Consider the following 26,533-nt stretch of genomic DNA (forward strand, 5'->3'; position numbering starts at 1 on the left):
GTACCACTGTAGTTTGCATGGAGCAATAAGCAAGGCATTAGCGTATATATGTATAGATATCATTGCAGTTACATTTTTTTTATAGCTGTTCCTGTAGTCGCTGGGACATTCTGTATGAAATTCCCACTGCCTTGCATAGCTTGCATGCAGCAATGGTAACCTATTAGGCAACCATTACTTGGATGGTACCACAGGGTTTGACTTGAGCATAGATAGCCATTCTTCATTTCATATAACGTAGGGCCAGAAACACACCCTTCATTATTTTTACGTCTTGAAAACTTGTACGACTGTTATGAAATAGTAAGAGTTTGGCCCATCCTGTTTGATAAAATCTTGAGAGATGTTCCTGACTGCAAAGGCCTGAGTTTGGACATATTGCTTAGTATACGGAGAGTGATCGCCTCTGAACCTTCCGCCAGTGTCTTCCCATGTGTTTTGTCAATTCCACCAGTGGCAGTTGATTGATCCCACCATACACATGTTTGTACTGGGGTTACAAAACCGAGAGTCTCTTTTGTTAATTTCATAGTTCCAAATTAGACTAAAAGCCCATCTTGAAGTTGCATCCAATCTAGCTATGAAGCCACATTGTAAACGGTGTTTGTCACATGGCAAGTTCTTCTGCCGCCTGTTGGAAAACAGGATTTTGACACACATAGTAATTCAACTAGATGAGGTGGCTGCTACAGCAGAGCTACAAAATTTGTGAAGGAGGTTTCTGATGGAGAGCCTATGGTCGTTTTTTTTCAAAATGCCACACATCCTCCTGCTATCATTCATCAGCAGGAACAGGGCAGTGTTGCTTCCCTGGCTTCCCAATGCAGAGGTCGCTGCTGCTAACTAAGGGGTGAGGCGGCAGGAAGGTCCATGTGGGTAATGTGGCAGAGCCGATCTGTCACTCCCGAGGCTGCCCCTTGCCCCTCTCCTTCTTGGTTGCCAGCAGCGATTTCTGCATTGGGAAGCCAAGTAAGTAACTTGTTTGGAAATGTGCTGCGAGTGCCATCACAAAATGGCTGCTGTGGTGTGCGGCATAACACAAAATGGCTGCCACATCTAAAAGAGCGGGGAGGGGAGAGGAACACAAAACGGTGTGGGCATGTTTCCCCTCGATGAGAAAAAGCATTTACACCAGCCACCTACCTCCATGCTTGCTTACAGAGAGGAAGTTCTTTGCTCTGTTCTGAAGGAAGGGTGGGAATGAAATGTCATGTTGAAGGAAGCATATTCAGTGTGGGAGAAACCAAACCAGGGCAAAGAGGAACTGAACAGCAAGAGCATATAGTCTGCCATGCAGTGTGGATTTTTGAGGGGATAATTACTGAGATCCTTCACAACTGGCATAGGAGGTAATTGTGTGGTGTAGTGGTTAAGAGTGGTGGACTCACAATCTGGTGAACCAGGTTCGCATCTCCGCTCCTCCACCTGCAGCTGCTGGGTGACCTTGGGCTAGTCAGACTTCTCTGAAGTCTCTCAGCCCCACTCCCCTCACAGAGTGTTTGTTGTGGGGGAGGAAGGGAAAGGAAAATGTTAGCTGCTTTGAGACTCCTTCGGGTAGTGATAAAGCGGGATATCAAATCCAAACTCTTCTAATTGTGGGCACACTGGCACGAGGTTGGCAACCGTCAAATTGATCCAATTGCCTGTTGCTTTTGGAGCACACACACTTTTCCAAAGGTGGCAAAATTAGCTCTCAAAGTCTAAATTACTTCCATCCTGTCGTAAGTCCCAAATGCTTTAGGGTGGGATCTAGTGACATCTTCACTGATGGAATTTTTAAAACATGAAGCATAACCCTGTCGTGATGTGTTTTAAAGCCCTATCATCGCTGGAGCATGAGGAAAGGGCTCTGTAAGGAGGCTTAAGACTTGAGCTGAGGGGAAATTCAGTTTGGTTCTCATTTAAACACAGGCCTATGTAATTTGCACTTCCTGAAACAACGCACAAACACAGCGGTCCTTCAAGATTTGCACTCCTTTGAATTTTGCAATGCAGTTCCCCAGCCAAATACAAAAGATGTATATATTAGGGGAAAGTGTGCATTAAAATGCATATATTAGTGAAAATGACATAGAGGAATGTGTATATTTGACTAAACTGCATACAGAAACGTGTGTATTAGGAGAAATTCGCATTAAAATGCTGGCAAATATTTCATGAGGTCTCATTTGGGGGGTGGGAATTGTGAAATGTTGTGGAAATGTAGAGAGCTGCACTTGAGACTGGGAAAATGAGAAACTCTCTTAGTTTCTCTAAAATTAACAGATTTGTCTGTCCATCATCAAGAATCATACAATTATTAGTTTCAACCCTAGGCCATCAGTGCAGACTTGGAAGATACAAAGTAAAGCTAATAGACCTTTAGTTGAAATCACAAAAGGCTGTGACCACAAGGTGCTGCTTCTAAAAGGCAAGCGGATGTCTTCTCAAAATGTTGCTTTTCGTCTAAGCAGCTGTGCTCACCCATTTTCTGCAACACTCAGAGAACCTTTTGGCTTGTTGCCCACTTTAGGGACACGGCATGTGGTTCCTTCTCTGCTATGTTAAAACCAGAATAGAGTCGATTTTGATATTCATATGTGAAAACAGGCCAAAGGCGGAAGGCCAGAAACAGCTGCACAGAACAGAAATAGGTGGAGTTGTTTTTTACACACATTTTGCAGCCCAAGCCTATACACAATTACAGTGGTACTTCGGTTTTCGGACGTAATCCATTCTGGAAGACTGTTCGAGTTCCGAAATGTTTGAAAACCAAAAACTCAATACGGAAGCCTCAATATGGAAAACTCAATATGGAAGCTGTGTTTCATGTTCGACTTCTGAGGTACGTTCGAAAACCGAAACATTTACTTCTGGTCTTACAGCGTTCGAGTTCCAAAATGTTCCTCAACGGATGGAGACAGAACCTGCTTGTCACATGGCCAGATGTGTCCCCCCCAAAATAGTTGATTTAAAGTCCTTGCTGTTTCTAGATGGAGGTTTATAGTGGGATCAGGACTCCTTTCTACGGGGGGCGGGGACTGTGGTCAATGGCAACAATTTGCAATAGCCCAATGATCAGTTTGCAAATTAAGTCCCCATATGGAAGCACCCTGCAAGTCATGCCTTCCTTGTAGCAATGAATGACACTTCTCCTTCCTGTTGCATGCCCCCCACAGCTACTTTTGAGGTGGGTGACCCTCTGGAATGCCATGGGATGTGGCATGGGGGGCGGGACTATAGCAGGAAGGGAAAATGGATGCATACTGCTTGCATAAAAAGTGGTTTCTGCTAACATCGTGGGATCCAAACCAATCTCTTTTGCGTCTCCCCTAGTTCTCATGTGAAAATCCACAAACTATATGAAGATCCCAATTCCTGCTTTTTTAAGAGTTCATGACCCCAGTACAGAAAGGCACATATACACCTTGCTAGATGAGAAAGTCTGTGTGTAATGGTGCAGCACTCACCTGCCTTGGTTCAACCCATCACCCAAGTTAGCAGTAGCACCTATCAGCACTTCCAGAGGGGGAAGCATCAGACTGCATTTGGTTCCATCTCTTGTCACACTGGTAGAAAAGCTGGAGAAAGCATTTTAGCAGCTACTGGGTTGTTTCCAAGACCAACAATGAGCCCTGTCTAACTTGAAAGCTTGCATACTCACTCTGACCTTGTTCCAATAAAAGAGATAGCTGCTGAGAATCCAGTGGGAATAAATTGCGGGTGTCTACTGACTTTCCCGTTGTGCCTCCTTGTTTCTTATGCAGCCTAAAGGCAAGCCATCAGATGAACATTTTGGAGCGCAGGCAGCTGTGTTATAGACACCTAGGCCTTGTGCAGACCCATGGTTAATTGACTAATAAATCATCCTAGCTGATGTGCCATAGAGAGACAGTTGGCTCTTGATCATAGCTGTCTTTGCTTAGATAAATTGGCTGTGATGGTGACAAAGGCTGAGGAGATGTAATGGTATTTCCCCTTCCTTCCTTCCTTCCTTCCTTCCTTCCTTCCTTCCTTCCTTCCTTCCTTCCTTCCTTCCTTCCATGCCAGTCCAGAGAGAACAAGCACTTTCAGGTCAAGTCTTTAGCAGTTCTGACACAGGCATGTCCACACACAGGCACGCTACGAAGACATTTAGCATTCTTTAAATAAGTATTAAATCTATAATATTGATGGTGAATAGACTTCCAGTTGTCTCTGTAGCATTTTATTAAAGCCTTTTGGAATTGCTGGTGCCGAGCTATGTAGTAGGGATGTCGTTTTTTTTGTGGGGTCATACGCTTCCTCCATTCTCATCTTTTATGGGCATGAACCACAAAATCACAGAGCTGCACCAGGTAGGCTCGGAAACAAACTCAGGATATAAGTCAGGCTGCTTCACGGGTTACCAGATTTCCATTTCAGTGACGACAGAAACATGCACTTAGACCCACGCTGGCCTCAACCCAGAGACACCTGATCGGGATTAAGTTTCACTGAAGGGAGCAAATTAGTTGTGACTTGGATCACCTGATCTGGATCGGGGCACAAGGGCAATGCAAATGGGGGACTGCATCTCACGCCTGAGATTTGAATGTGCATCTGCCATGCCTCAATTTGCATGTTGCAAATTAGCCATGCACCCATTTGCTCATCAATATACCCCATCTGCATAGCATGGTTCCAGATCTAGCAAGGCCTGGAAAACCACCTGTGGACATTGCTTCTGTTGGTGTGTCTCCCTTCTTGGGTCAGATTGAAGTATATGTCGTTTTTAAATGTTCAGCATGATGGGTTAAAGCCAACCTGTAGAACAAGCACAGTATAGTCAGTCAAAGAATAGAGCAGATTTGGTGAATGGTAGTAAATTCTGTGTTCCCAAGCATGGCCACTGTTTTATGCGCCCTTTTCTAGAGTTCTGTGTGTGGAAGGAACAAACTTTTTTTTCTTGTATACTGACAAATGCACTTGTATTTATTGTTCAGAGAATGACTTTGATCTGTACCTGTTATAGTTTCCTATCAGTTGAGACTCCCCAACCCCTCCCTCCCTATACATATAATATGCAGATTCTGTGCCAGTCTTACCAGTATCGGTTGCATTTTTAAGACAGTACTTCTGTGTGATCCTACTGTGTGTCGGTAGCGGCAACTTTGTTGTAAAATGTAAGCGGGGGGAAGAAACTTAAAACTGAATTCTTGTGTTTGTGTTTGGCTTGTTTGCTTGTAGAAACAGTACTGAGACTTGCATGTTCATGATATTGCAGCCTTCACCATCCTGAGGCCCTCCAAATATTTTGGACTACAAAACCCATCACCCCTTGCCAGCGCATGCGCTGATGGGTTTTGTAGTCCAAAACATCTGGAGAGTCCCAAGTTGGTGAAAGCTATTGTATCGATTATTTCCCCTCCTCATTGCTAGTTGTTGCACAGTTATGCAATTGTTTTCAGTTGTATGGGAAACTTGCATTCCTTGTTTGTTTGCTTGTTTGTTTTAAAATGGGGATTTGTTACAATCTAATTTTTTTTAATAATCTGTTTGATTGTGTTTGTGTGTTTTTTTTAAACCATACCTGCTCTTTGCTGCTCAGGGGTTGCTGTCAGGAGAACATTTTGTTCCCCAAACATGGTGGTTTTCATGGACTCCTATCTTGCATGGTAGGGCGACACCACTGCTTTGCTCAAAGTTAGAGGAGGTCCCTGTCCATGGGGCTTTGGCTCTAGATTTCCCTTGTGGCAGTAGCTGAGACCAGCCACCCTTGTCAATTTCCCACAATGCTTTGGGACAGCTTTTTCTGACCTTGGGTCCTCTGGTGTTGTTGGACCTCAACTCCCATCAGCCCCAGCCAGCATGGCCAATAGTCATGAATGATCGGCACTGTAGTTCCACAATATCTGGGGAAGGGCTGCTCTAGGGCACTGTGGACTATTTGAACTGGCAGGCAGGTTCATAGAACAAGGGCGAGAAGAAGGGCTAAAGGAAGAGGCTTGTGAAGTCTGTTGAACTGCTGGGGATCTCATGTCATGGCGCCAAGCCTAGCTTCATTCAACAGCATCCCCCATAAGAACGTAAGGGTCTGTTGGATCAGGCCCTTGTAGTCCAGATTCCTGATCAGACAGTGGCCAATCAGATGCCCATGGGGAAACCATAAGCAGGGTCCCCAAAGCCCCCATCCCTTTTATGGGACACCTACAAGATCTCACACACAAATATTCCATCACCAGCCACACAATCGCTTGCTCAGCTCTGTCCGGTCTTCTCATTCTTAGGAAGGCTGTAGATTAGAGCTGGAGCTTTCGTTCCCCCTTGCTTAACTTCTGTGGTTAAAAAAAGTACATACTTTAGGAATTGAATGCAGACTTACTGTGCTGTCCCAACCAAGCTCTATTGAATTCAATGGGACTTGCTCCCAGGTAAGTGAGACTAGGCTTGCAGCCTTAATCATAGACCCCCTGAAAACCATGAGTCTACTCTAAGTGTGACTTAAGTATGAATCCAACCCATTAAAAAGAGTTGTCCAGGGTGTTTTGCCCAGTGTAACATTTCTGAGATGTTTGCTCGGTTATCACCATGTTAACTTTTGACATGTAAAGTTGCCACGGTTATTTTTTAATCATCCCAGGTTCCTAAATTAAATATTTTTAATCCGTCATCAGACAAGAGGCAGTATTTACAATGGGCAGGATCCAAATCAAAATGAAGCACCTTTAAGGCTACAATCCTATGCACACTTATTCAGTGGGACTTGCTGCAAAGGAAATGCATATTATGGAGTGGCAAAGGCATCAGCTGGTGGGGTGACTGTGAGGTGGGGCCTCCAAGTGCCCACATGCTCAACCTATGGGGAGTTTGGATCCAGACTTTTTGGAGTGGGCCTATTGTTTAATTCACCTGTTTCCACACTTGGATGGAATCCCTTGTGGACTGCATGCTACGGTCAGGCATAATGTCTGTTGTTGTTGTTGTTTTAAAATGTGAAAATTGTAGCCAAGTATAGCCCATAAATATTTTAAAAGCAGCAAAGTGTGTTGGTTTAAAAAAAGAGGGAGATGCATTTGTGACAATGTCTTTTACAGTGCCAAACATATGAACAGTATTGTTTTGAAGGAAGTTAAGACTTTTTTTTACTGTATTATTGAACAAATATTGTTTTTAAATGTTAGATTTTGAATAATTTTGTATTGTAAACTTGTTTTGTGACATGGTGCTTTTTCATACTGGAATTACTGATTGCACCTGACTATAATTATTCTGTTTTCTTATATGAATACATAACCTCAAACAAATCTTTATGAAAACCAGTGTATGGCTGAGACCTGAGGTTTGCAAATATAAAGTCCTCCATAAAGCCCCTAAATGTTATTGCCTCTAATAAATATTTTGCTGCAGCCAGGCTTTCTGGAACGTTCCACTGCATTTCTCTGGGAGAGGGAGGAGACAGGCAAAGAATATAGTAGCCATTGCGAGGAAACAGCTTCATAACTCCCATGATTCTGACCCTGCCAATGCCAGTGAAGCCCCCTCTTCTTGAATAATAATTAAATAATAATAATAATAATAATAATAATAATAATAATAATAATAATAAATAATAATAATATTTGTACCCTATCTATCTGACTGGGTTGCCCCAATCACTCTGGGTGGCTTCCAACAAATATTAAAGCATAATAAAACATTAAACATTAAAAGCTTTCCTATACAGGACTGCCTTCAGGTGTCTTCTAAAAGTTTGGTTGTTATTTTTCTCTTTGACATCTGGTGGGAGGGCGTTCCACAGGGTGGGCGCCACTACTGAGCAGGCCCTCTGCCTGGTTCCCTGTAGCTTTGCTTCTCACCGTGAGGGAACCGCCAGAAGGCCCTCGGCATTGGACCTCAGTGTCTGGGCAGAATGATGGGGGTGGAGATGCTCCTTCAGGTATACTGGACTGAGACCATTTAGGGCTTTAAAGGTCAGCACCAAATTTATTGATTGATTAATTCATTAACATTTTTATCCCACTCTTCCTTCAAAGAACTCAGGGTAGCTGACATGGTTCTTACCTCTACCTCTTAAAAATAGAATAAAATCATTTCAACAACCCTGTGACGTAGGTTAGGAAGAGAGAGAGGAGAGCTGGATCAATATCACCCACGTGAGCAGGTTCAAATCCGGGTCATCTGTAGAAACTTCAGTACCGTGCCAATATGTAATTGCTCCGTAAGAGGAAAAGGAGAAATGGGAGTTGGAGTATGAGAACTCACTTACATGCCTCCTCCTTGCTTTTGCTGCCTCTTCTTCAAGCACAAGAAGAGTGAGAAGACAAGGAGAAGGTACAGCCACCTCTCTTTCCAGCTAGTGGTGCAAGGATTAACTAAAGTGGTACCTCGGGTAAGTACTTAATTCGTTCCAGAGGTCCGTTCTTAATCTGAAACTGTTCTTAACCTGAAGCACCACTTTAGCTAATGGGGCCTCCTGCTGCCGCCGTGCCGCTGGAGCATAATTTCTGTTGTCACCCTGAAGCAAAGTTCTTAACCTGAGGTACTATTTCTGGGTTAGTGGAGTCTGTAACCTGAAGTGTATGTAACCCGAGGTACCACTGTAATGTGAAGCACTTGCTTGATACAAAGTCATGAATGGACATTTTCTCTTGCCTCCAATCTTCCACTCCAGCACCTATACTCAGGGGCGTGTGGGTGTGTATTCTGTGTGCACACACACAAGCACAAACAGGTGATCTTAACTTTTGTGTTTCAGGACCAAACATGTCCAAGGCTGGCCCAACACGCCCCACAACCATGCACTGGAGGATTAGCTTTCATTTACTTAATAAAGGACCATGTGGCAAATTCAGTGAGTTCCCCATCACAAAAGTGCAAGCCCGTTCAAGCAAATTTGAGTCAATATTCAAAATGCTTCAGTGTGGAGCCGAATAATCTATCAAACACCAGAAAGAAAAGAAAAGGTGGTTATATCTTACGAATATTTATTTCTTTCTCTCTTAAAAATGTACAAAAAATAAAATAAACCTGTATGTTTATAGATTTCCCTCTCCCATTTACAAAAAAAACTATTAAGTTACACAAACTAGTTTTCTTAGAATAAAATAGCACACAGTGTTTATACATGGAGCTTTCTAGCTTTCCAGCTAATGGGAACTATGCACAGATTATTTTTTTGGCACAAACAAATCCTCCTGTTTGCATCATGTCACCCTAATCTGGGAGAAACATTGAGGGGAGGCAGGGAAGGGGAAGGGTTACAAGAAAAACAAACATTTTACATGGCTGCACACTTTTTAAAACTTTAAACAAGTCGATTCATTTCCAGTTCTGCATGATGATGCTGATTGAATCCATAACAACAGCTTTTCAGTTTCCTCTCTAATAATAATAAAAACTCAAGCAGCTATGTTAATTTTGCAACTTTCCAACTGGTCTACAGAGATCAGAACACCAGGGCTAAGTGCTGGGGGAAATGGCTTAATTCATAAATCACATGGTTCTGTGTACATATCTAAGTCATTTATGTTTAGGAACAGACATTTGTTAGCAACAATGAAAGATGGTAAAAGCTCCCTCTTCTTTTATGCCCATCAAAAGTAAAATATGATTTTTAAAAAATTGGTAGGCTAGGTAGACTCTATGTGATTTATTTAAAATGTGTGTATAGGAAGAGGACTGAAGCAGGCCTTATTACCCTAGTAATTGATATAGCCATGTCAATATTAGTAATGTATCAGTGGATGGATAAACAGAACATCTACATATAATTGCAGCCTGTGATAGAGTATTATCACTCTGAAATTCTTATACAAATGCAGATTCTATAGGACTAGGAGTTTTCTTTCCTCTCTAGAAACAAACACTTAAGTTTCTAGCCCTTATTGACTAGAAAGGCACAGAGGGCTAAACTCATTAAATACAACAATATTTCTCTGCACCTTCTCTGGATAGATAAAGGGGGGCCCAGCCAGTTTTAAAAAATAGGCAGAGTCTTCACAGTGTAGAGCTTTATTTCAGAAGACAGCAGTAAGGGTGATTTTTGTTATGTGGCCTTCTTCAAACTTTTCACCTTTCTGAAATGTCTGGCATGCCAAGGTATTCACGAAGATTTAGCCCCCAACACCAGTAAATGGTTCTGAGGCCAGTGACCTGAGAGCGAACCCTCGCGCACACCTGATCTTCCTCTAAGGCTACCCATTGTTTGAGGTCATTAATGGAAGGACAGGTACCAAATTGGCCCTTGGGGACTGCTTGAAGATACCCAAGCTTCTAAGGGATCCCATTGGCTCCCCAAAACAAAGTCTGAAAGCCCACTTTTAGATTGCTTTGGAATGATCATTATGCTTAAGTGCTAAACCACAGAACAGAAGGGGTAAGTTATCATTTCTTTCTGGGTTGCATGGCAACGCCATGGTTACATAGAACATTGGGAACTGTGCCTTTGCCAGCCACCAAGAGATGTTCAACAGGTGCAATTTTACCCATCACTCCATGATGAGCATAAAGAAAAAGAAGAAGAAGAATGCAATTTTTGATTTTCACTCTGCCAGGCAGTTTGGCAGGGAATTATCAGTTTGCTGTAAAAATGGCTCTGTAAGCTCAATTGATTCTGAAGCAATGCTAAATCAGCATGTTATTCACTTCAGATATATCAGTCAGCATAGCTTTACATGACTACAAGAGACACACATGCTTATGCAAGTATACACAAATTCTCTCATGCATTTTGCATACAGTGCGGATTTAGGACAACTGTTCTGGCTCCTTTCCCCCTTTAAGAATCAATATTGGTGGAACTCAGAAATGCAAGATTGTGACCAAAATAAATTGACCTTAAAACCACTGAACAAAACAGTTTTTTTAAAAAACGCATGCATCTCATAATGCAGCGTTTGGCATTTTCCCTGTAACATTTGAAACTTTGAAGAAATAGAAAAGGACTAAGCTGCTAAAAGAGTATCGGCAGAAGCAAACACTCCTGAAATTTAGGTCAAGTTAATTTACATACCAGAAACCTTTTAAGAAACATTCATCTCCATAGCACCATTTTGCCTGATCAAGGAACCTCACTCTTTGAAGCTCTGACTGTCCCAATCAAAGGAGTGCTTGAACTACATTTGCTTTCCAAAGCTATTAAACGAATTACAGGGTTTCATCTCAGATTCCTATTTCATAATCTCAGGGTTGCCTTAAAAAAGCCTTAAACAGAGTCCGGCTGCTCAGTATCTACAGCTCCTCAATCTCAGGCCTCCAGGTGTTGTTGGATTGCAAGTGCTATCATTCCTAGCTGGCTTAGGGATGATGAGAGTTGTAGTCCTGGGTTGAAGAAGGCTGACCAAAACTGGCTGGCAGCAAGTCTCCAGGGTTTCAGCCAGAAGCACTGCTAGAAATAGTGGCAATCAACTCTTTGACCTTATGCAAGCAAACCACGTTTTGCTACTAATCTCTGGCCATTCCCAGCAGTCCCATGGATGGAAGTGCAATGAAAAAAATGTCTACTACATACCGATTAAGACAGGCTGAGTAATACGATCATACAAAAACAAAGTCTATAGAGTCAGGACTTGATATGTACATTCAGACCAAAGTCAAGGGAAGCGTATGTACATTTTTACATTTACAGCAGGACCCATCAGGGGGCGCGAAGACGTTCAACAAAATGAGCAGAGGATCCATTCATCCAAGAAATTTGTTCCATTCCTGCCACAACTCCTGGGAAGTTGAATGGAGAAGGGAATGGCAACCAGGGATGAGGTGGGTTGGGGCAGTGTCAGAAGGGCAGGGAAAGGAGACAGCAAAGATTAAAGGAGCTGAACAAGGGGCATGGAAGCTGAGGTGAGTCCCCAGGGCATGGGAGCGTAGGCTGCATCCTTTTTCAACTGCAACAGAACTGCCCTGCCTCTCTGGCTTCCTGGGACTGTAGGGATGGACTGTAGGGATGCAGTTCCCAACATCAGCTCTTCTGAGGATGGGAGGGATAGAACGATGCCTCTTCAGGCACATGTCACCCATCCCCATCATGACCAGACGTTTCCAGATTCCCTTTCTTGGCACCATTCACGCTGTGCACATGCATGTAGACTGCATCCCCAGATCTGTTCCTGAAATTTGTACATTGTGCGAACGGGGATCTTGGCTATTCATTGATTTCATTAAAAAAAGAAAAGGTAAACCAGCAAGCACCTGCTCAGCTGGTCTCGAATGGTGTTTGCGGAACCAAATCCACCCACCTATTAAGGGGGGACACGATGGCTGTCTTCAAATACCTGAAGGGCTGTGATGAAGAAGAGGGAGCAGAGTTGAACTCTGTTGCTGCTCCGGACGGCAGGATTAGGAGCAACGGGTGGGAACTGCAGGGAACTGGATTTCAGCTGAACATTCGAAGAAGCTTCCTAATAGGACAAGCTGCAGAACAGGCTGCCTCAGGAAGTGGTGGGTTCTCCTTTGCTGGAGGATAGAAGCAAAGATGTCCATCTGTTGCAGATGTTGTAGTTGCACCTTGCAAGCTTGCATGCAGATCCTGCAATGAGCAACAGGCCGGACTCGATGACCTCCAGCTTTACGGTTTCATGTTTTTACGACTTGCTATAAATAATAATAATAATAAAGACCTTTTGGCTCAGTTTAGGCTTGGCTCCATCTTGCCAGAGGCTCCCAAGAAAGAGGTGAGCTGAATGGAGATATATCTTCTGAAAGCCCAAAGTCAGAATCGGAAGCAGGCATGGAGGGAGGAGAGTGTTGGTGGTATTGGCACTGCCTCAGTTCTCGCTGCATGCAGAAAATGGAGGGTCTCATCCAACAAGGATGCAGAAGACCAAAGGATGAAATCCAAGGGTGCAAAGAAAGCATAAATATTTCAGAAACCGGAAGACAAATAATCCGGAAACTGGGAGGCAATGTGGTATCCTTGCACAGAAATGGGCATGGGAGGGTGAACGAGACCCACAAGCTGGTGGTGCAAATGTCGGATGCACCACTGGAAGGAGAATTTTAACGTTCTAATACGGATGCTGGAGAAGCCACTCAAGAAAAGGTATGGAAACGTCACTGAATAGCTAATGGCAGAATCTCTCTCCTCAGTGAGAGTTGCCTGACAGCTTCTAATCCCAGGATTAGAAACAAGAGTGGCAGTAAACACATCCACACAGGTAGGAAAAATATATTATTACATATTATAAACATTATATACAAAGGTTAAAAACGGATGGTGCTTTACTTACAAATGACACGCCATCCAAGTCCCTTACTTACAGTCCTCAGTTGCCCTGTGCTGGGAAGGATATGGCTAACCTACACCTACACATTTGTTTGCTGGTACCAGTGAACATGATTGGCCACTTTCCTTGCCATGGATTAGAAGATCAAATCTTCAAGCAATTTATTCCTGAAAGTTTCAATTTTAACTATTAAGTCCCAGGAGAACTAATGCAATTCCACAATTTCATTTCCTTCCACATTAACTCTTTTTTTAAAAGTCACCGTTTCTCCTCTGCGGTGGGTGAGAAGCGATGTCCGCAGTCTGCTATGTACAGATTGCAGCGTGAGGAGGAATAAATAAGGAACTTTGTAGAGGTATGTTAGTTCATCTTGAACGGACTGGTCAATGACAACTGGGCTTGTTTCCTCGCTTCCAGTGGAGTTTTGTAACAGCCTCTCTTCTTGGCATCCGTGAGTCATCAGGGCTTTAGAAGAATGGTCCCCTTCCTTAAGATGAGGGTGAAATGCTATGACTTCACTAGGCTGCGTTCTGATCTAGGCTAGATTTCCGTCAACGTGACCTTGTAGCCTTCCCCCAGGCTCTCGATGTTGAGGATGAACGTGTCTTCATTGGAATAATGTTCAATGATGTTATCATCCATATTTACCAAAATCCTGGAATAGGAAAGGAGTGTCAGTAAAATCCCCCTAGTTTCACATATCAGGATAGATTCAGATGGCAAATCTGGCATGGGGTAAGGGATGTGTCTGTCTGTGTATTTGCCATTTGTGTTAATGCTTTGACACAAGCCATAGCACAGCTCATTGTCTCCTGGAGGTTCCAGCGAGCTTTTAAGTGTCAGTGAACAAAGTAGTTCTTCTTTTTGAGTAAATATGCATAGGGTTCTAAAGTTAGACATAAAATCACAGTTGGAAGGGGCCATGAAAGTCATCTAGCCCCAACCCTTGCAATGTAGGAATCTTTCACCCAACATGGGGCTTGAACCCACAACCTTGGGATTAAGGGTCTCATGCTCTACCAGCTGATCTAACCAGCCTCATTGCAAAATCTCCAGATAAATCCAAACCAATGTAACCCCACTGAAACATCATAATTCAACCAAATGTTGAACTGGAAAGTTGCTTGGGCTATATGGACCAACTATTTACTACTACTACTACTACTTCTACTACTGATATTTGCTTGCTGCACAGGGAACCTTTTTGGCTGAAAAGCAGGTTACAGAGGAGGCATACGAAGAAGGGCCTCAATGATGACTGCAGGCTCTGGGTTGGTTCATATGGGGAGAGGCGGTCTTTATGGTATTGTTGTCCAGAGCTGTTCAAGGCTTTATAGGTCAAAACCAGCACTTTGATGGCTAATTAAACCTTTCCTGGGTGTGCAATCAGGGAAACAAGATAGCAAAGTGGAGGGGTATTAGGAGCTGGGCAGCCAATTAATGCCGCAGCATAGACAAATTCATTGATGTGATAGCATTGTAGTCCTATCATCCTTTCTTCCTACTCATCTCCCTTGTTTGGGGAATACTGAAACTCCAGATTACAGAGGCTTCATTCCCCCCCCCCCCCGTTGCCGCCGTTCAATCTTGGAGGTAATTAAAATACTAATTATCCTCTATTTAATTTGAAACACAACTGAATTATATTGTACTTGTCACAGACGACCTCTTCTCATGTTGCAGTTGTGTTGAGAGAGCTGCTGCAGAATTGTTGTCTCTACCCAAACTGTTTGGGTAGTGTGAGAAGTCTTAAGTCAGTATGAAATGTCCCGGGGTCAATGCTTCCCCCCTGCCCTCCCCCCACAGGGGAGGGGGAGAAGGAGCCACAATGCAGGCCAGTCCCACCTGAGCCCAGGGCACATCACATGACTTGAGGAGTCTGGGAGGGGTCTGGGAGTTGCTCACCTAGGACACCTAGAATCTAGGGCAGCTGAGGTTTCAAGACCCTGTAAAAGTTTTTAAAAAGTGACTCGGAGCCGAGGTGAGATTTTGTTTCCCTTACTTACCCCTTTTTGCTCTTCTTGTACAGCTTTGTAATCTTTTCAGCTGGAAGACCGTATTTCTCAGAAATCTGAATTTAAAATTTAAAAAGAAGAAAGAGCAATTATTAAAACCAGAAACTGGTACCACCAGCTTCAATTAAGGAGTGTGAAAGAGTGAGTGTGTGCCTTAAAGCACCCACTCAGCACCCAACTTCTCAGCACTTCTAAAAATCAGGCTTAATGACCTGAAGAAATGTAGAGCTTCCTGCCATTTTGAAAAAGTTTTGCACCTACAGTGTAAAAATGCATTATATTAGGATAAGTGCACATTAGTCAAAACTGCAGACAGAAGTGTGTCAGGAAAAATTCACAGTACAATGCTGAAGAATGTTCATGACGATTAAAACAACAACAACCACGTGTAGTTCTTTGCCTAAATGCAGAGAATTGAATTTAAGATTGGAAAATTGAGAAGCCAAGACAACCAAAATTGACCGATCTTTCCATCGCTACTCATAGCACATCCAAAAACAGTCTTGCACAACCCCCACTAAATTTTGTACAAAAGTCATTTCCAAAAGCGCATCTCTCTTTGCAGATGCAAACATCTCGTTAGCGTTCACATCACACCTTTCCTTGTGACTCAGCCTCAGGGGAAAGAAAGAGATCTAGGCCCATCCAAAGACACTCACAAGGCACTTGGCAACCAGCTGACTAGTAAGTCATCTTAATTTACAAGGTCTTGATGGGGGGGGGGGGAATCCAAACCACAGAAGTCTTTACAAAACAAAGCAGGAGGCTTTGGGTATGAAAAGGACTGGCTGAATAACTAGTATTTCAATCAGCTCTGAATGGAGAACATCCAATAGGTTTTATTGATATTTTGGAAGAAGTAGCGCTGCTGGGAAATTAGTTGAAAATAAGAACTCCACCTGGTCTCACCTGATGGCAATTTCCAGTTACCAATTGCAACAAGGCAATATGTTAAAAGCAATACTAAAAATACCCAGTTTAAGTCACTGGGTGGCTCTTCCCTGTTTAGGGAAGTTTTTAATGTTTGATGTTTTATTGTGTTTTTAATATCCTGTTGGAAGCCGCCCAGACTGGCTGGGGAGGTCCAGTCAGGTGAGCGGGGTATAAGTAATAAATTGTTGTTGTTGTTGTTACCTTCTAGCGATGCAATCTTATATATGTCTGCTCAGAAGTATGTCAGATAAGTATGTGTAGGACTACAGTCTAAGTGGTGTAGAAATCTCTTGATCCTTCCGATACTCCCTTGAGTATGTACCAACATCTTTTTATACACCTCTAGAACATTTCAGTTTGCTTGGACCTGTCTCTTTTACTTCACAGTCAGGGCTTTTAAAAGAAATCTTTTAAAGAAAGAAATCTGGAATGGGGCAGCTGAGAACCGGAATACATAAACAAATCTGATCACACTTTTTCAGGTCATGGATCAGGGTTAGAGGAAGTTCTGTCCCAACAAAAGTTGCCTCTGCTGATCCTTACTTGTCAAAAATGCTTTATTCCTCAAAAACAATGTGTTATGTACAGCAGCCATGCTCTTGGTCCTTCTAAGATGTTTGACGAAGCAGGATATTGTCACTGAGAGCTCATGTTAAAGAGTTGCTCTCTAAGGTGCCATAGTACTTTCTTGTCACCAGAAGAAGCCTAATTGCAAAGATAAACTGCCTGCTCCTCTGGGAAATAATAGCAAATGGGAGAAGAATGAAGCAAATTCCAAATATGAAAAAATAAACAAGGGGAAAATGTGCAACTTGTAAACAATGGAACTTCCTTTTAATATGTTATGCTCTTGCTGGGATGAAAGCTTTTGAAAACAACGTTGCTAAAATGAGGCACACGGCACTGCCAGACACAAGTGTGTGTGCTTCTATGTGAAGTGCAACATGTTTTGCACGGATTACATTTTCAAGGTATTTTTCATATCTTGCCAAGGGCAAAATCATGCCTGGGTTAATAGGCAATGAAGAGTGAGGGAAGTTAGGATGGTTCCAGTGCAAATGTTTGCAGTAGCAGAGCATGGGAGTGTAAGTGAGAAACCTTGGCTCTTTCCATAAGGGTTCATATTCAAAACCTCTCCTGTGAGAGATTTCTGTTTTCTAAACTCCACCATGTCCCTTTGTGGCAGGCAAGCACATATACAGGTACCCTGATCTAGCAGGAAGAATCCATGCACTCACTGCCCTTCTAGATAAGGCTGCTTGCACATGTAAAATAGTGACGTGCAAACAAGGTGTGCAGAAATCTTCTAAGCTGGTTTGTCCTGACCCTATACCAGGGGTCCTTGAAAGGGTAGGGCTGGCTACACTATTGCCTGTGGAGATCTCTCTCCACCCCACAGTGAGCATATTGTTGGCCAAGGGTGAGGGCCTCCTTATAGCACTCCTCGTATCTACAAATTTTGAGATGCACCCCACTTTTTGACTGGAGTCCCCACAACAGCTTGCAACATTCATAAAAGGCAACACTTCCTACAAAACCATATGCTTTGAAATTTGAAACTATAAAAAGGAAAGATATTTGAGGTGGAGGAGGAAGCAGGAGAGCAAAACTTTAAAATCTTGATGCTCCCTTCCTGTGGCTGACCTGGTAGGGAACAGGACAGTCTGAGTGAACCAGCAGCAGGCATAGTGATGGGGCCTGTTTTTCCATGGATCTCCTCCTTATTCCAGCGTGAATGTCTTTTAAGATTTTAGATGTGAATGGGAACCCATGGGTATTGATTGGACACATATTTTTACAGGGAGAAGGGAACCAACAAATATACATGATAGAATAAACAGTCCAGCTGAAGAATGGGAACCAGATTATCTCTGAAGCCAGGGGAGATTTGCCAGTACAAAGAAACTGAAGATTGGGCTGCCTGCTCTTAGAACTAGTCTGCTATCTCCTCTAGCATATGCTGCCTTGTGAATAATTATGGAGATGAAAAGAAACCTCAATGTCAGAATTTAAGGTGCTAGGAACATGCATGCTCACAAATTGCACCCATTTTCTACAAATGCATTGCAAGCAACCACATCCACGGAATCTTGCAAAGGCGCAATGCATCATGAGGACAACATCCACGTGGTACTTTTGGCCTTTGGAAACTTCGGAGTGCTTTTGTTCGAGAGTCCCTGGAGCTTCCCTTGGTAGATCTACATTCGCCTCCTTGTGATTTAATCTCTCTGTTGGCTCTGTCTCATGGGATGACAAGCCCTGGTGCCTCAGTGGCCCTGCGTGGGCAGGGAGGTGACAGCTTAGGCACTCTGGTGTTTTACAATAACGAAACAGCACGGTAAGGTGGGTCCGTGTTGTTTTCCCAGAGGCCAAGAGATAAGTCAGCGAAACATAACACCGGAAAAAACAAAGGACAATTTCAATACAAATTAGGCCATAACAACAAATTAGGCCATAACAACAAGAGATAAGAGGCTTGCCAGGGCCACCTCATGAGTTCACAGCACAGGTGAGATTTAAACCAGGACCTTGTACTTTACAGCTCAATCTCTCTATGCTGCTTTAGCTCCAGTACAATATTCTAGGTGCGTCTGTGGACTAAGGTGGCATGGGTGCAATATCTTGATCACTACCGCTCTGGGTTAAACCACAGAGCCTAGGACTTGCCAATCAGAAGGTCAGCAGTTTGAATCCCCGCGACGGGGTGAGCTCCCGTTGCTCGGTCCCTGCTCCTGCCAACCTAGCAGTTCGAAAGCAGATCAAAGTGCAAGTAGATAAATAGGTACTGCTCTGGCGGGAAGGTAAGCAGCATTTCCGTGCACTGCTCTGGTTCACCAGGAGCGGCTTGGTTATGCTGGCCACATGACCCGGAAGCTGTATGTCGGCTCCCTCGGCCAATAAAGCAAGATGAGTGCCACAACCCCAGAGTCGTCCATGACTAGACCTAACGGTCAGGGGTCCCTTTACCTTTTTACCCTACACTACAAGCTTTTTCAAAAGAAGGACTTGCATGCCCTAGGGTGCTAATGTATACCACAGGATCCAGAGTCCAAATTCGTGATGAATTCTGGATGCAGTATTCTTTTCAAATTTTCTTCTACAAACCTCCTTTTTTCCAAAATGAGATCATTTACCTTTGCTGAAAACAAAAGCAACCGCAATGCAATGTGGCCTGGGTCCTGCTCAACTGGCAAGACAAACATTCCCATGACCTGCACTGCACAATGGAGTCCCAAGTGCAGCTCTTTACTAGCCCGTGTAAATGAATGGTTTCCAGGCTGGGAATGCCCCCTCTGGACCCCCACTCCTGATGTGGCAACTCTACATTGGAGGCTAGGGGCATTTGGAGGAAAGAAGGTGGTAGCCGCCCACCTTTGACTTTTTTCCTTTCAGTGCTGGGCCCTGAAATGAAAAGAAGGTTTTGCAGGAGAACACAGGAAGAGCCTGCCAGATCAGAAGGACTGTGCAGCATCCAAACAGGTACCTATGAGGAGCCTGAAAGCAGACCTGAGGGCAACAGTGCTCTCCCCACTTGTGAGTCCTGGCATTCAGAACAGATGCCACCTCCCAAAGTGCCTTCCTTCCTCTCCTTGACTCTGGGAAGCCTAAACCTTTGCAATGAGGATTTTGCAGAGAGCTGCGATGTGACCCTGCACATCAAGGACAGGGAAACTAAGAGCCTCCAGGTGCTGCTGGATTCCAACTCCCATCAGCCCCAGTGTGGCCAGTGTTCAGGGATGATAGGCGTCGTAGTCCTTTTAAATGTGTTGCCTTTTAAAAATGTGTTGGGGAGGAAGAATTGTTGGGTTGTTCTTATTTTTATTATGTATTTTATGCATTCATATTGTGCTTTTATGTTGCGAACCGCCCTGAGACCTTTGAGTTTAGGGTGGCATACAAATTTTAATAATAATAATAATAATAATAATAATAATAATAATAGAAATATCCAGCATGCCACAAGTTCCCCATCCCAAGGAGTCCTTGTTAACATCCAAGCTCTCCCTCTTCACACGCAAATACCCTTTTCTCACAACGATGTCAGTTTGCTTGTCAACAACCTCAGCACAGTTTTGCACAAATATAAAATGCAAATTTGTTTTCCTTTCTATGAGGAAGTTAAAGCAGACTGCATGCTGTTGTTGCTTTTTTCAACTGCCCACGATAAATGAAATTGAGATGACAGATACTTACCGCTTCCATTAGTCCCTTTACAGTGGGCGATTTTAACATCAAAGCATCAAACACTTCGTCAGCCTCTTTCCTCACGTAAAGCAGCACTGAAAGGATGAGAAGCAAATTTTTGGAATAGACACAGAACATTCCCACAAGCAAACTACTCCCTCTTGGACAGAAAACTATTCCTCTCCAACAAATGACAAGTGAAAAAGGCCAGAGACTCGTGTTAAAAATAAAACTATCCCATGTCACAGAGCAGGAGGAGCATGTGCCGATTTCAAAATATCCAGAGGAAAATGATGTGTTCTTTCCACAAACCGCGCCACCCCCCACAGGAAGCAGTTGTAAACAGTCACACCCATTTTCCATTTCAGTTGGGTGATAGGCAGAGATTATGCGGAATATACTGAACAGTAAGTGGAACTAATTTCCCTGTCACGCTAAGCAACCCCACAAGCAAAACAGCAATTCTCATCAAAAGTTGGAATTTCCTGGAATTCAAACGGTGGGTTCAGCTGTTGGCAGAACCAGAATTTGGGAGTTGGAAGGAAGTCTTTCAGTCTCTCGCTTAATGGAGGAATCTTGCAAGCGCAGCATCCCTGACAGCTGTCTGTTTAGCTCTTCCTTTGAAGGACATGCCACCTTCCTCCAAGGCAGTCCGCTCCACAGTTGAACAGTGCAAACCATTAGGAGGTTTCTGTAACGTTTAGTCCTTGCTGTTTCCACACATTAATTCTAATCCTGCCTGTCCTCTAGGAAACACAGAAGTCGTCTGCTCAGCCTTTTATTTAACAGCCCCTCAGATACCCAAAGGACGCAGGTGGCGCTGTGGTCTAAACCACAGAGCCTAGGGCTTGCCGATCAGAAGGTCGGCAGTTTGAATCCCCGCGACAGGGTGAGCTCCCGTTGCTCAGTCTCAGCTCCTGCCAACCTAGCAGTTCGAAAGCACATCAAAGTGCAAGTAGATAAATAGGTACCGGCATGAAGGTAAACAGCATTTCCGTGCGCTGCTCTGGTTCGCCAGAAGCGGCTTAGTCATGCTGGCCACATGACCCGGAAGCTGTATGCCGGCTCCCTCGGCCAATAAAGCAAGATGAGCGCCGCAACCCCAGAGTCGTCCGCGACTGGACCTAATGGTTAGGGGTCCTTTACAGATACTCAAAGACAGCTATCAAGTCTCTCCATAATCTTATCTAGCTCTTTCAACTGTTCCTCGTAGGACTTCATTTCTAGACCCCTCACCCTCCTCTCATGTGATGGAAGACACATGTCTTTCTTGTAGAGGTGGACACCCCCTTCACTACTTCCTTTGTGGTGCTCAAAGAGCAGCGCCAGCACATAGCACATGTGCAACATGTAGTTTTAGATGCAAGCATGTGCCTGCTGGTGTAGCTGGTCCAGAGGTAAAATGCATGACCAGTCAACTGCCTTATATGATGCTGGACTTCAGAAGGGGGTCAAATGTCTCCGGTGTTAAGATTGTCAAAGGGGAGCCTGATTGGTAGCTCCATCACCCTCAGAATTCCAGGGTATGGCAGCGCAGAAGATGGCATTTTCTGTGGCAGCCCCTAAGCTGCCTCTCCATACATTTGCACCCGTCATTGTGCAGTTTTTGCCATATGTGCCTCTTTATCCTGGCCTTTGTTGTTGATCATGCTGGCGCCTGTCTGTCTCGGGAGACAATGAAGGAGTGTGCCTTTGCGGGTGAAGTCATGCCTGCTGTGGCTGTAGACCCTGATATGGGAGAGACAATGTTTTGTTGCAGCTGGGGCAGATGAAGGCATCTGGTTGCTGTGATGCTGCAGATGCACCAGGGCGTTTCTGCGTTCCTCCCAGCAGTCATTTCTCCTCTGGTCAGCACTGTGTATGCACAACCTGACTGTCTATCTCCAGGCACTGTGGCTGTCTGCAAGGGATTTCCACACAGTGAGGTTAATGTTGTCAGCCTTCATATCCCATTTGCCGACATCTTTGTAACTCAGAGTTGGTCCGCCAACAGGCCTGGTGCCTGAAGCCAGCGCCTCATACAGAATGTCTTTGGGGATCCTGCTATCTTCCATTGTGTGCACATGACCAAGGCAGTATAGACGTTGCTGCGACTTCGGCATAATTCAGAACCATATTTCCATTCTGATTTTTTCCTTCCCTCTGCCCAATGACTTTCAAATGAATTCTGAACTAGGGAAAACTGAGAATAAACTGGTACCTCTTTTCGTTCCTTCTTCTTTTATTTGCTTCAGCGGTGGTGAGCTGAAGTCTTCTTCTACTGGCCGGAATATCCTTTTAGCCAAGATGCTACTGTAGGGGGAGAAAAATGAGAAAGATGTACCAGATTTATAGTACTGGGGGTGGAATTGTTACCCATAACTTGTTCTCCTAATTGTAGCTGGGAGGCTGTGCTACATTGTGGTTGCACTGGCCAAGACTTTTGTCTTAGTACTTTTGACAGGCCTAATCTAAAAAGCAAGGTTACAGTTTAATTTCATGACTGTGTATTATATTGATTTACCACTACAGCTATATAAGAAGCTGCATGTATTCTACAAACAGAAAACAGTACCCTAAGAATCTAAGCACACACAACTTGTTTCTAGCAATTATGGATCACAAAAAATAAAGTAACAAATAGAATAATATACACAATATGTCTTAATTTTCATACAGTGTAAACAGATCACAAAGTTCAGCTTTCTGAACTACAGAATTTGGGTTACATTTTGCAAAAAATAAAATAAAAAATTAATGCTTTTTTTCCAAGCACACACAGCCTTGAAATAAATACCAAGATTATTGTTATATGAAGACACACAACTATGTGTATGATTAAAAGGACAACAGTTTGCATCTAGCGCAAGACAACAGGAACAGGAACAAAAGTAAAGAAATCTGCCTCTGCCATGACAAACATTAAAACACTGGAATTTAAACTGCATCGGAACTTCAGTACTTGATTATTACTACTCTTATTTTGTCAAGGGGGTTGAAATCCTGCCTGCAAAATTTACAAGACAAAAAAAATGACTTACCCTTCTCGCTCATCATCTGTGTTATAGTAAGCCTGTAAGAGCAGACAAAGAACAGATTCATTATTGTAATTTCACCAGGTGTTGCGACACAGAAGTGCTAATGGAGAGACAGAGCGGTTGCATACATGCCAATCAGATGGTTAGTACAGAGTTAGACTATTGCTCCATCCAGTTTGGTATTGCCTGCGTCAAGGATAAGAAACTGTTTTTTTTTGCCCAAAGTCCACATTCCCTCATGGGCAACTTCCCAGAAGCCTTGTACCAGTGGTGTGGCAGGGCAAGATGCGTAAGTGGATGGAGCAAATGGATGTGACTCTCACGTTTGTGCAAAAATTACATTCCAGCCATAGATCATGCATATTTCTCCATCTTCCCTCCACACCAGCAAGAGTCACTATTACAGTCCAAGGGCACATTCCAACCAGGCCTAAGCATTCAAGCTATGTGTGGGCCTAGGGAAGAATTTGGGATCAAATGGAGAGGCCCAGAGGGCTGCATTTGGGCCTCTGGTTCTCTACTCCTGGTCTACATTGACTAGCAGTGGTCCTCTGGAACTTGAGACAAGAACCGTTTCAAGATGCCAGAGATTAAATGTGCCCATTTCTGTTACTCCCAGTTATTTTTCCAGACTTCAGTTCATCCTATTTCTCCATCCAATTGTGATTAAAAAATAAATAAATTGTGAAAATTCACACACATTTGTGCCTAATTTACATTCTGGCAAACTGTTTGCTATAGCACCCTGCTTTTTTGTACATTGTTTGCACCTATGTACACATCTTTATATACACTTTCCCCTAATACATAATGTTTTTGGCCACAGAGCTGCCCTGCAAAATTCAGGAAAGTGGCAAGTTCAACAGATAACTGGGCTTTGGTTCACGTATCGTTCTGGGAAGTGCCAATATGGGAGGTCCATATTAAAATGCAAAGGATTTCTCCCCTGTCCCTAAGCTCTTCCAATAAGGTATGCCATACACCCCAAGAAAGTCGGATAGAAGCTTATACATGGTATTTTATCATGCAGTTATAAATCTGTATATAAAGTTATATACAGTGTTTCTTATGTTAAAACATAATTCTGGCTGAAAAGGTTGCAATGCAAATATATTTTCCCACTGCACAGAGATATATGTATGGTGTATCATGCAGTCATAAATCGTTTCATTGGAAAGCTATATGCAATCTTTCTTAGGTTAAAGCATGATTTTGGCTGAAACTGTGCTGACATCTTCTATTGCATTTAGTCTCTTTCTGTGCAGGAAAAAAAAATTTTTAGCTGACAGCTATTAGCACAGTGTCTAGGGTGCTAATACCTTCTAAATGATGGCTGATTAAAAGAAATTAATGGTAAACTCCCACCCCTGTCAATTTAAGTTTTGTTATGCTGAGCATTCTAGGCAGATCTGATAGCTCTGTTCATCATGTTGTCTCCCTTAATATTATTTAGACTCTGAGAGATATTAACAGAGTGCGATTAAACAGAGGGGGGAAAACTATGGAAGTAAATTCTGTTTTCCCTAGGATAGACATCACACTGAGTTCGTTGAATACAGTTTATGTATTCAGCATTATTTTAATTATTCTCTCTTCCTAGATACATTGGCTCTGCCCATCTGCCATACTTGGTCCATAGGGGGTGGGGGAGATTACAATCCAACCAGTCAGGTTTCCCACCCCTGATTTGCACAAAGAAGGGAGAACATAAGAGGCTTTCGATCGTGTAAACTTACGATGCTTAAAATTTTATGATTTTTTTTTTTAAAAAAATCTTGTACAAATCAAAATAAATAGATCTTATTCACTGTTAACAGGCTATTAAGAACCATTCGTTTCAACTGCGCTGAGCAATGACAGAACAGATTATCTGTACCATGGGTAGACAAACTAAGGCCTGGGGACCGGATCTGGCCCAATCGCATTCTCAATCTGGCGCGCGGATGGTCCAGGAATCAGCGTGTTTTTACATGAGTAGAATGTGTCCTTTTATTTAAATTGCATCTCTGGGCTATTTGTGGGGTCTGCCTGGTGTTTTTACATGAGTAGAATGTGTGTTTTTATTTAAAATGCATCTTTGGGTTATGTGTGCGATATAGGAATTCGTTCGTTTTTCTTCTTCAAAATATAGTCCAGCCCCCCACAAAGTCTGAGGGACAGTGGACTGGCCACCTGCTGAAAAAGTTTGCTGACCCCTGATCTGTACAAAGAAGGTCTCTGATTCAATCTTTGGCATCCTTAGTAGGATCAGGCAGCAGGCGATGGTACCCAAGGAAAGGCCCTGCCAGTCAGAGTAAATAATAGTGGACAATGGAGGCCTACTCTCAGGCGGCTTCCTAACTCAAACTGAAATCAACAAAATACAAAAAGGGGGCTACATTGGCTGGATCGTGTGCATTCGGTTCTGAACTTCCGATAGCAAAGGTGGAGAACCTATAGCCCTCCAGATGTTGTTGGATTGTAGGTCTCACCAGTGCCAGTCAGTATGGTCAATGTTCAGATATGGGAGCTGCAGTCTAACAATGTCTGGAGGACCACAGGATCCCCGTCCCTGCTCCACAGCATCTCAGTGTTGCAGATGGGAAAATATATCCTCCTCCAGGAGCATGGACCAAAAAGCCCGCTAGGATTTTATGCAGTTCTGTAAAGAATCGGGCCGTTGCGCCTTCCCTCATTCCTTACCTGCCCAGTTCTTTGCAGGTTCCCAAAATGAACGTCTGGTATGAAGAGAACCGGCTGCGAGTCCAGGTCAGCCATGGTTTTGAAGTAGGTGATGTCGCTCTTCTTCTGGAGTGGGACGGTGCTCAGTTTCCCTTCAGCTGTTCATGAGAGATGGGCGGAAAAGTTCATGAGCCAGGGCCTCAACTAGAGCCAGGGCTTTCTCGGCTGCGGCTCCAATCTGGTGGAACGCTCTGTCACGAGAGACTAGGGCCCTGCGGGACCTGACATCTTTCCGCAGGGCCTGTAAGACAGAGCTGTTCCACCAGGCCTTTGGTCAGGACGCAGCCTGACCCCCTCCTCTGGCAATCTGCACAGAATTTTGCTTAATGGTTGCCATCAATTTGATTTTAATTAATTTTTATAATGAAAGGTTTTGAGAATGTTGGATTATTTTGATTGTTGTTAGCCGCCCTGAGCCCAGCTTCGGCTGGGGAGGGCGGGGTATAAATAAAATTTATTATTATTATTATTATGAGCGGGGCAAGCTGGGAAGTACAACTGA

At 43.5% G+C, this 26,533-nt stretch overlaps 1 protein-coding gene and 1 long non-coding RNA gene across 3 annotated transcripts in view; one reads left to right on the forward strand and one right to left on the reverse strand.

Moving 5' to 3' along the window:
* The first annotated feature begins 1,470 nt into the window (after positions 1-1,470).
* LOC309374756 lies at positions 1,471-7,352 on the forward strand. The gene is made up of 2 exons (XR_014170715.1): positions 1,471-3,198; positions 3,230-7,352. It is a non-coding gene; the product is annotated as an uncharacterized lncRNA (long non-coding RNA).
* Positions 7,353-8,907: 1,555 nt separating this feature from the next.
* The window catches only part of GRHL2 (grainyhead like transcription factor 2), a 70,053-nt gene continuing 52,427 nt past the window's right edge, over positions 8,908-26,533 (reverse strand). For both annotated transcript variants that reach the window (XM_081918831.1, XM_081918830.1), the window contains exons 11-17: positions 25,993-26,129; positions 23,314-23,345; positions 22,494-22,585; positions 20,303-20,388; positions 15,167-15,231; positions 11,896-13,815; positions 8,908-11,846 (exon numbers count right to left, since the gene is read on the reverse strand). In XM_081918831.1, coding sequence (XP_081774957.1) covers positions 13,701-13,815; positions 15,167-15,231; positions 20,303-20,388; positions 22,494-22,585; positions 23,314-23,345; positions 25,993-26,129 — 527 coding nt within the window. In that variant the 3' untranslated portion in view covers positions 8,908-11,846; positions 11,896-13,700. The remainder of the gene's footprint in view (positions 11,847-11,895; positions 13,816-15,166; positions 15,232-20,302; positions 20,389-22,493; positions 22,586-23,313; positions 23,346-25,992; positions 26,130-26,533) is intronic.

Source organism: Podarcis melisellensis (assembly GCF_964234715.1).
Source record: "Podarcis melisellensis genome assembly, chromosome: 7".
Classification (NCBI taxonomy): domain Eukaryota; kingdom Metazoa; phylum Chordata; class Lepidosauria; order Squamata; family Lacertidae; genus Podarcis; species Podarcis melisellensis.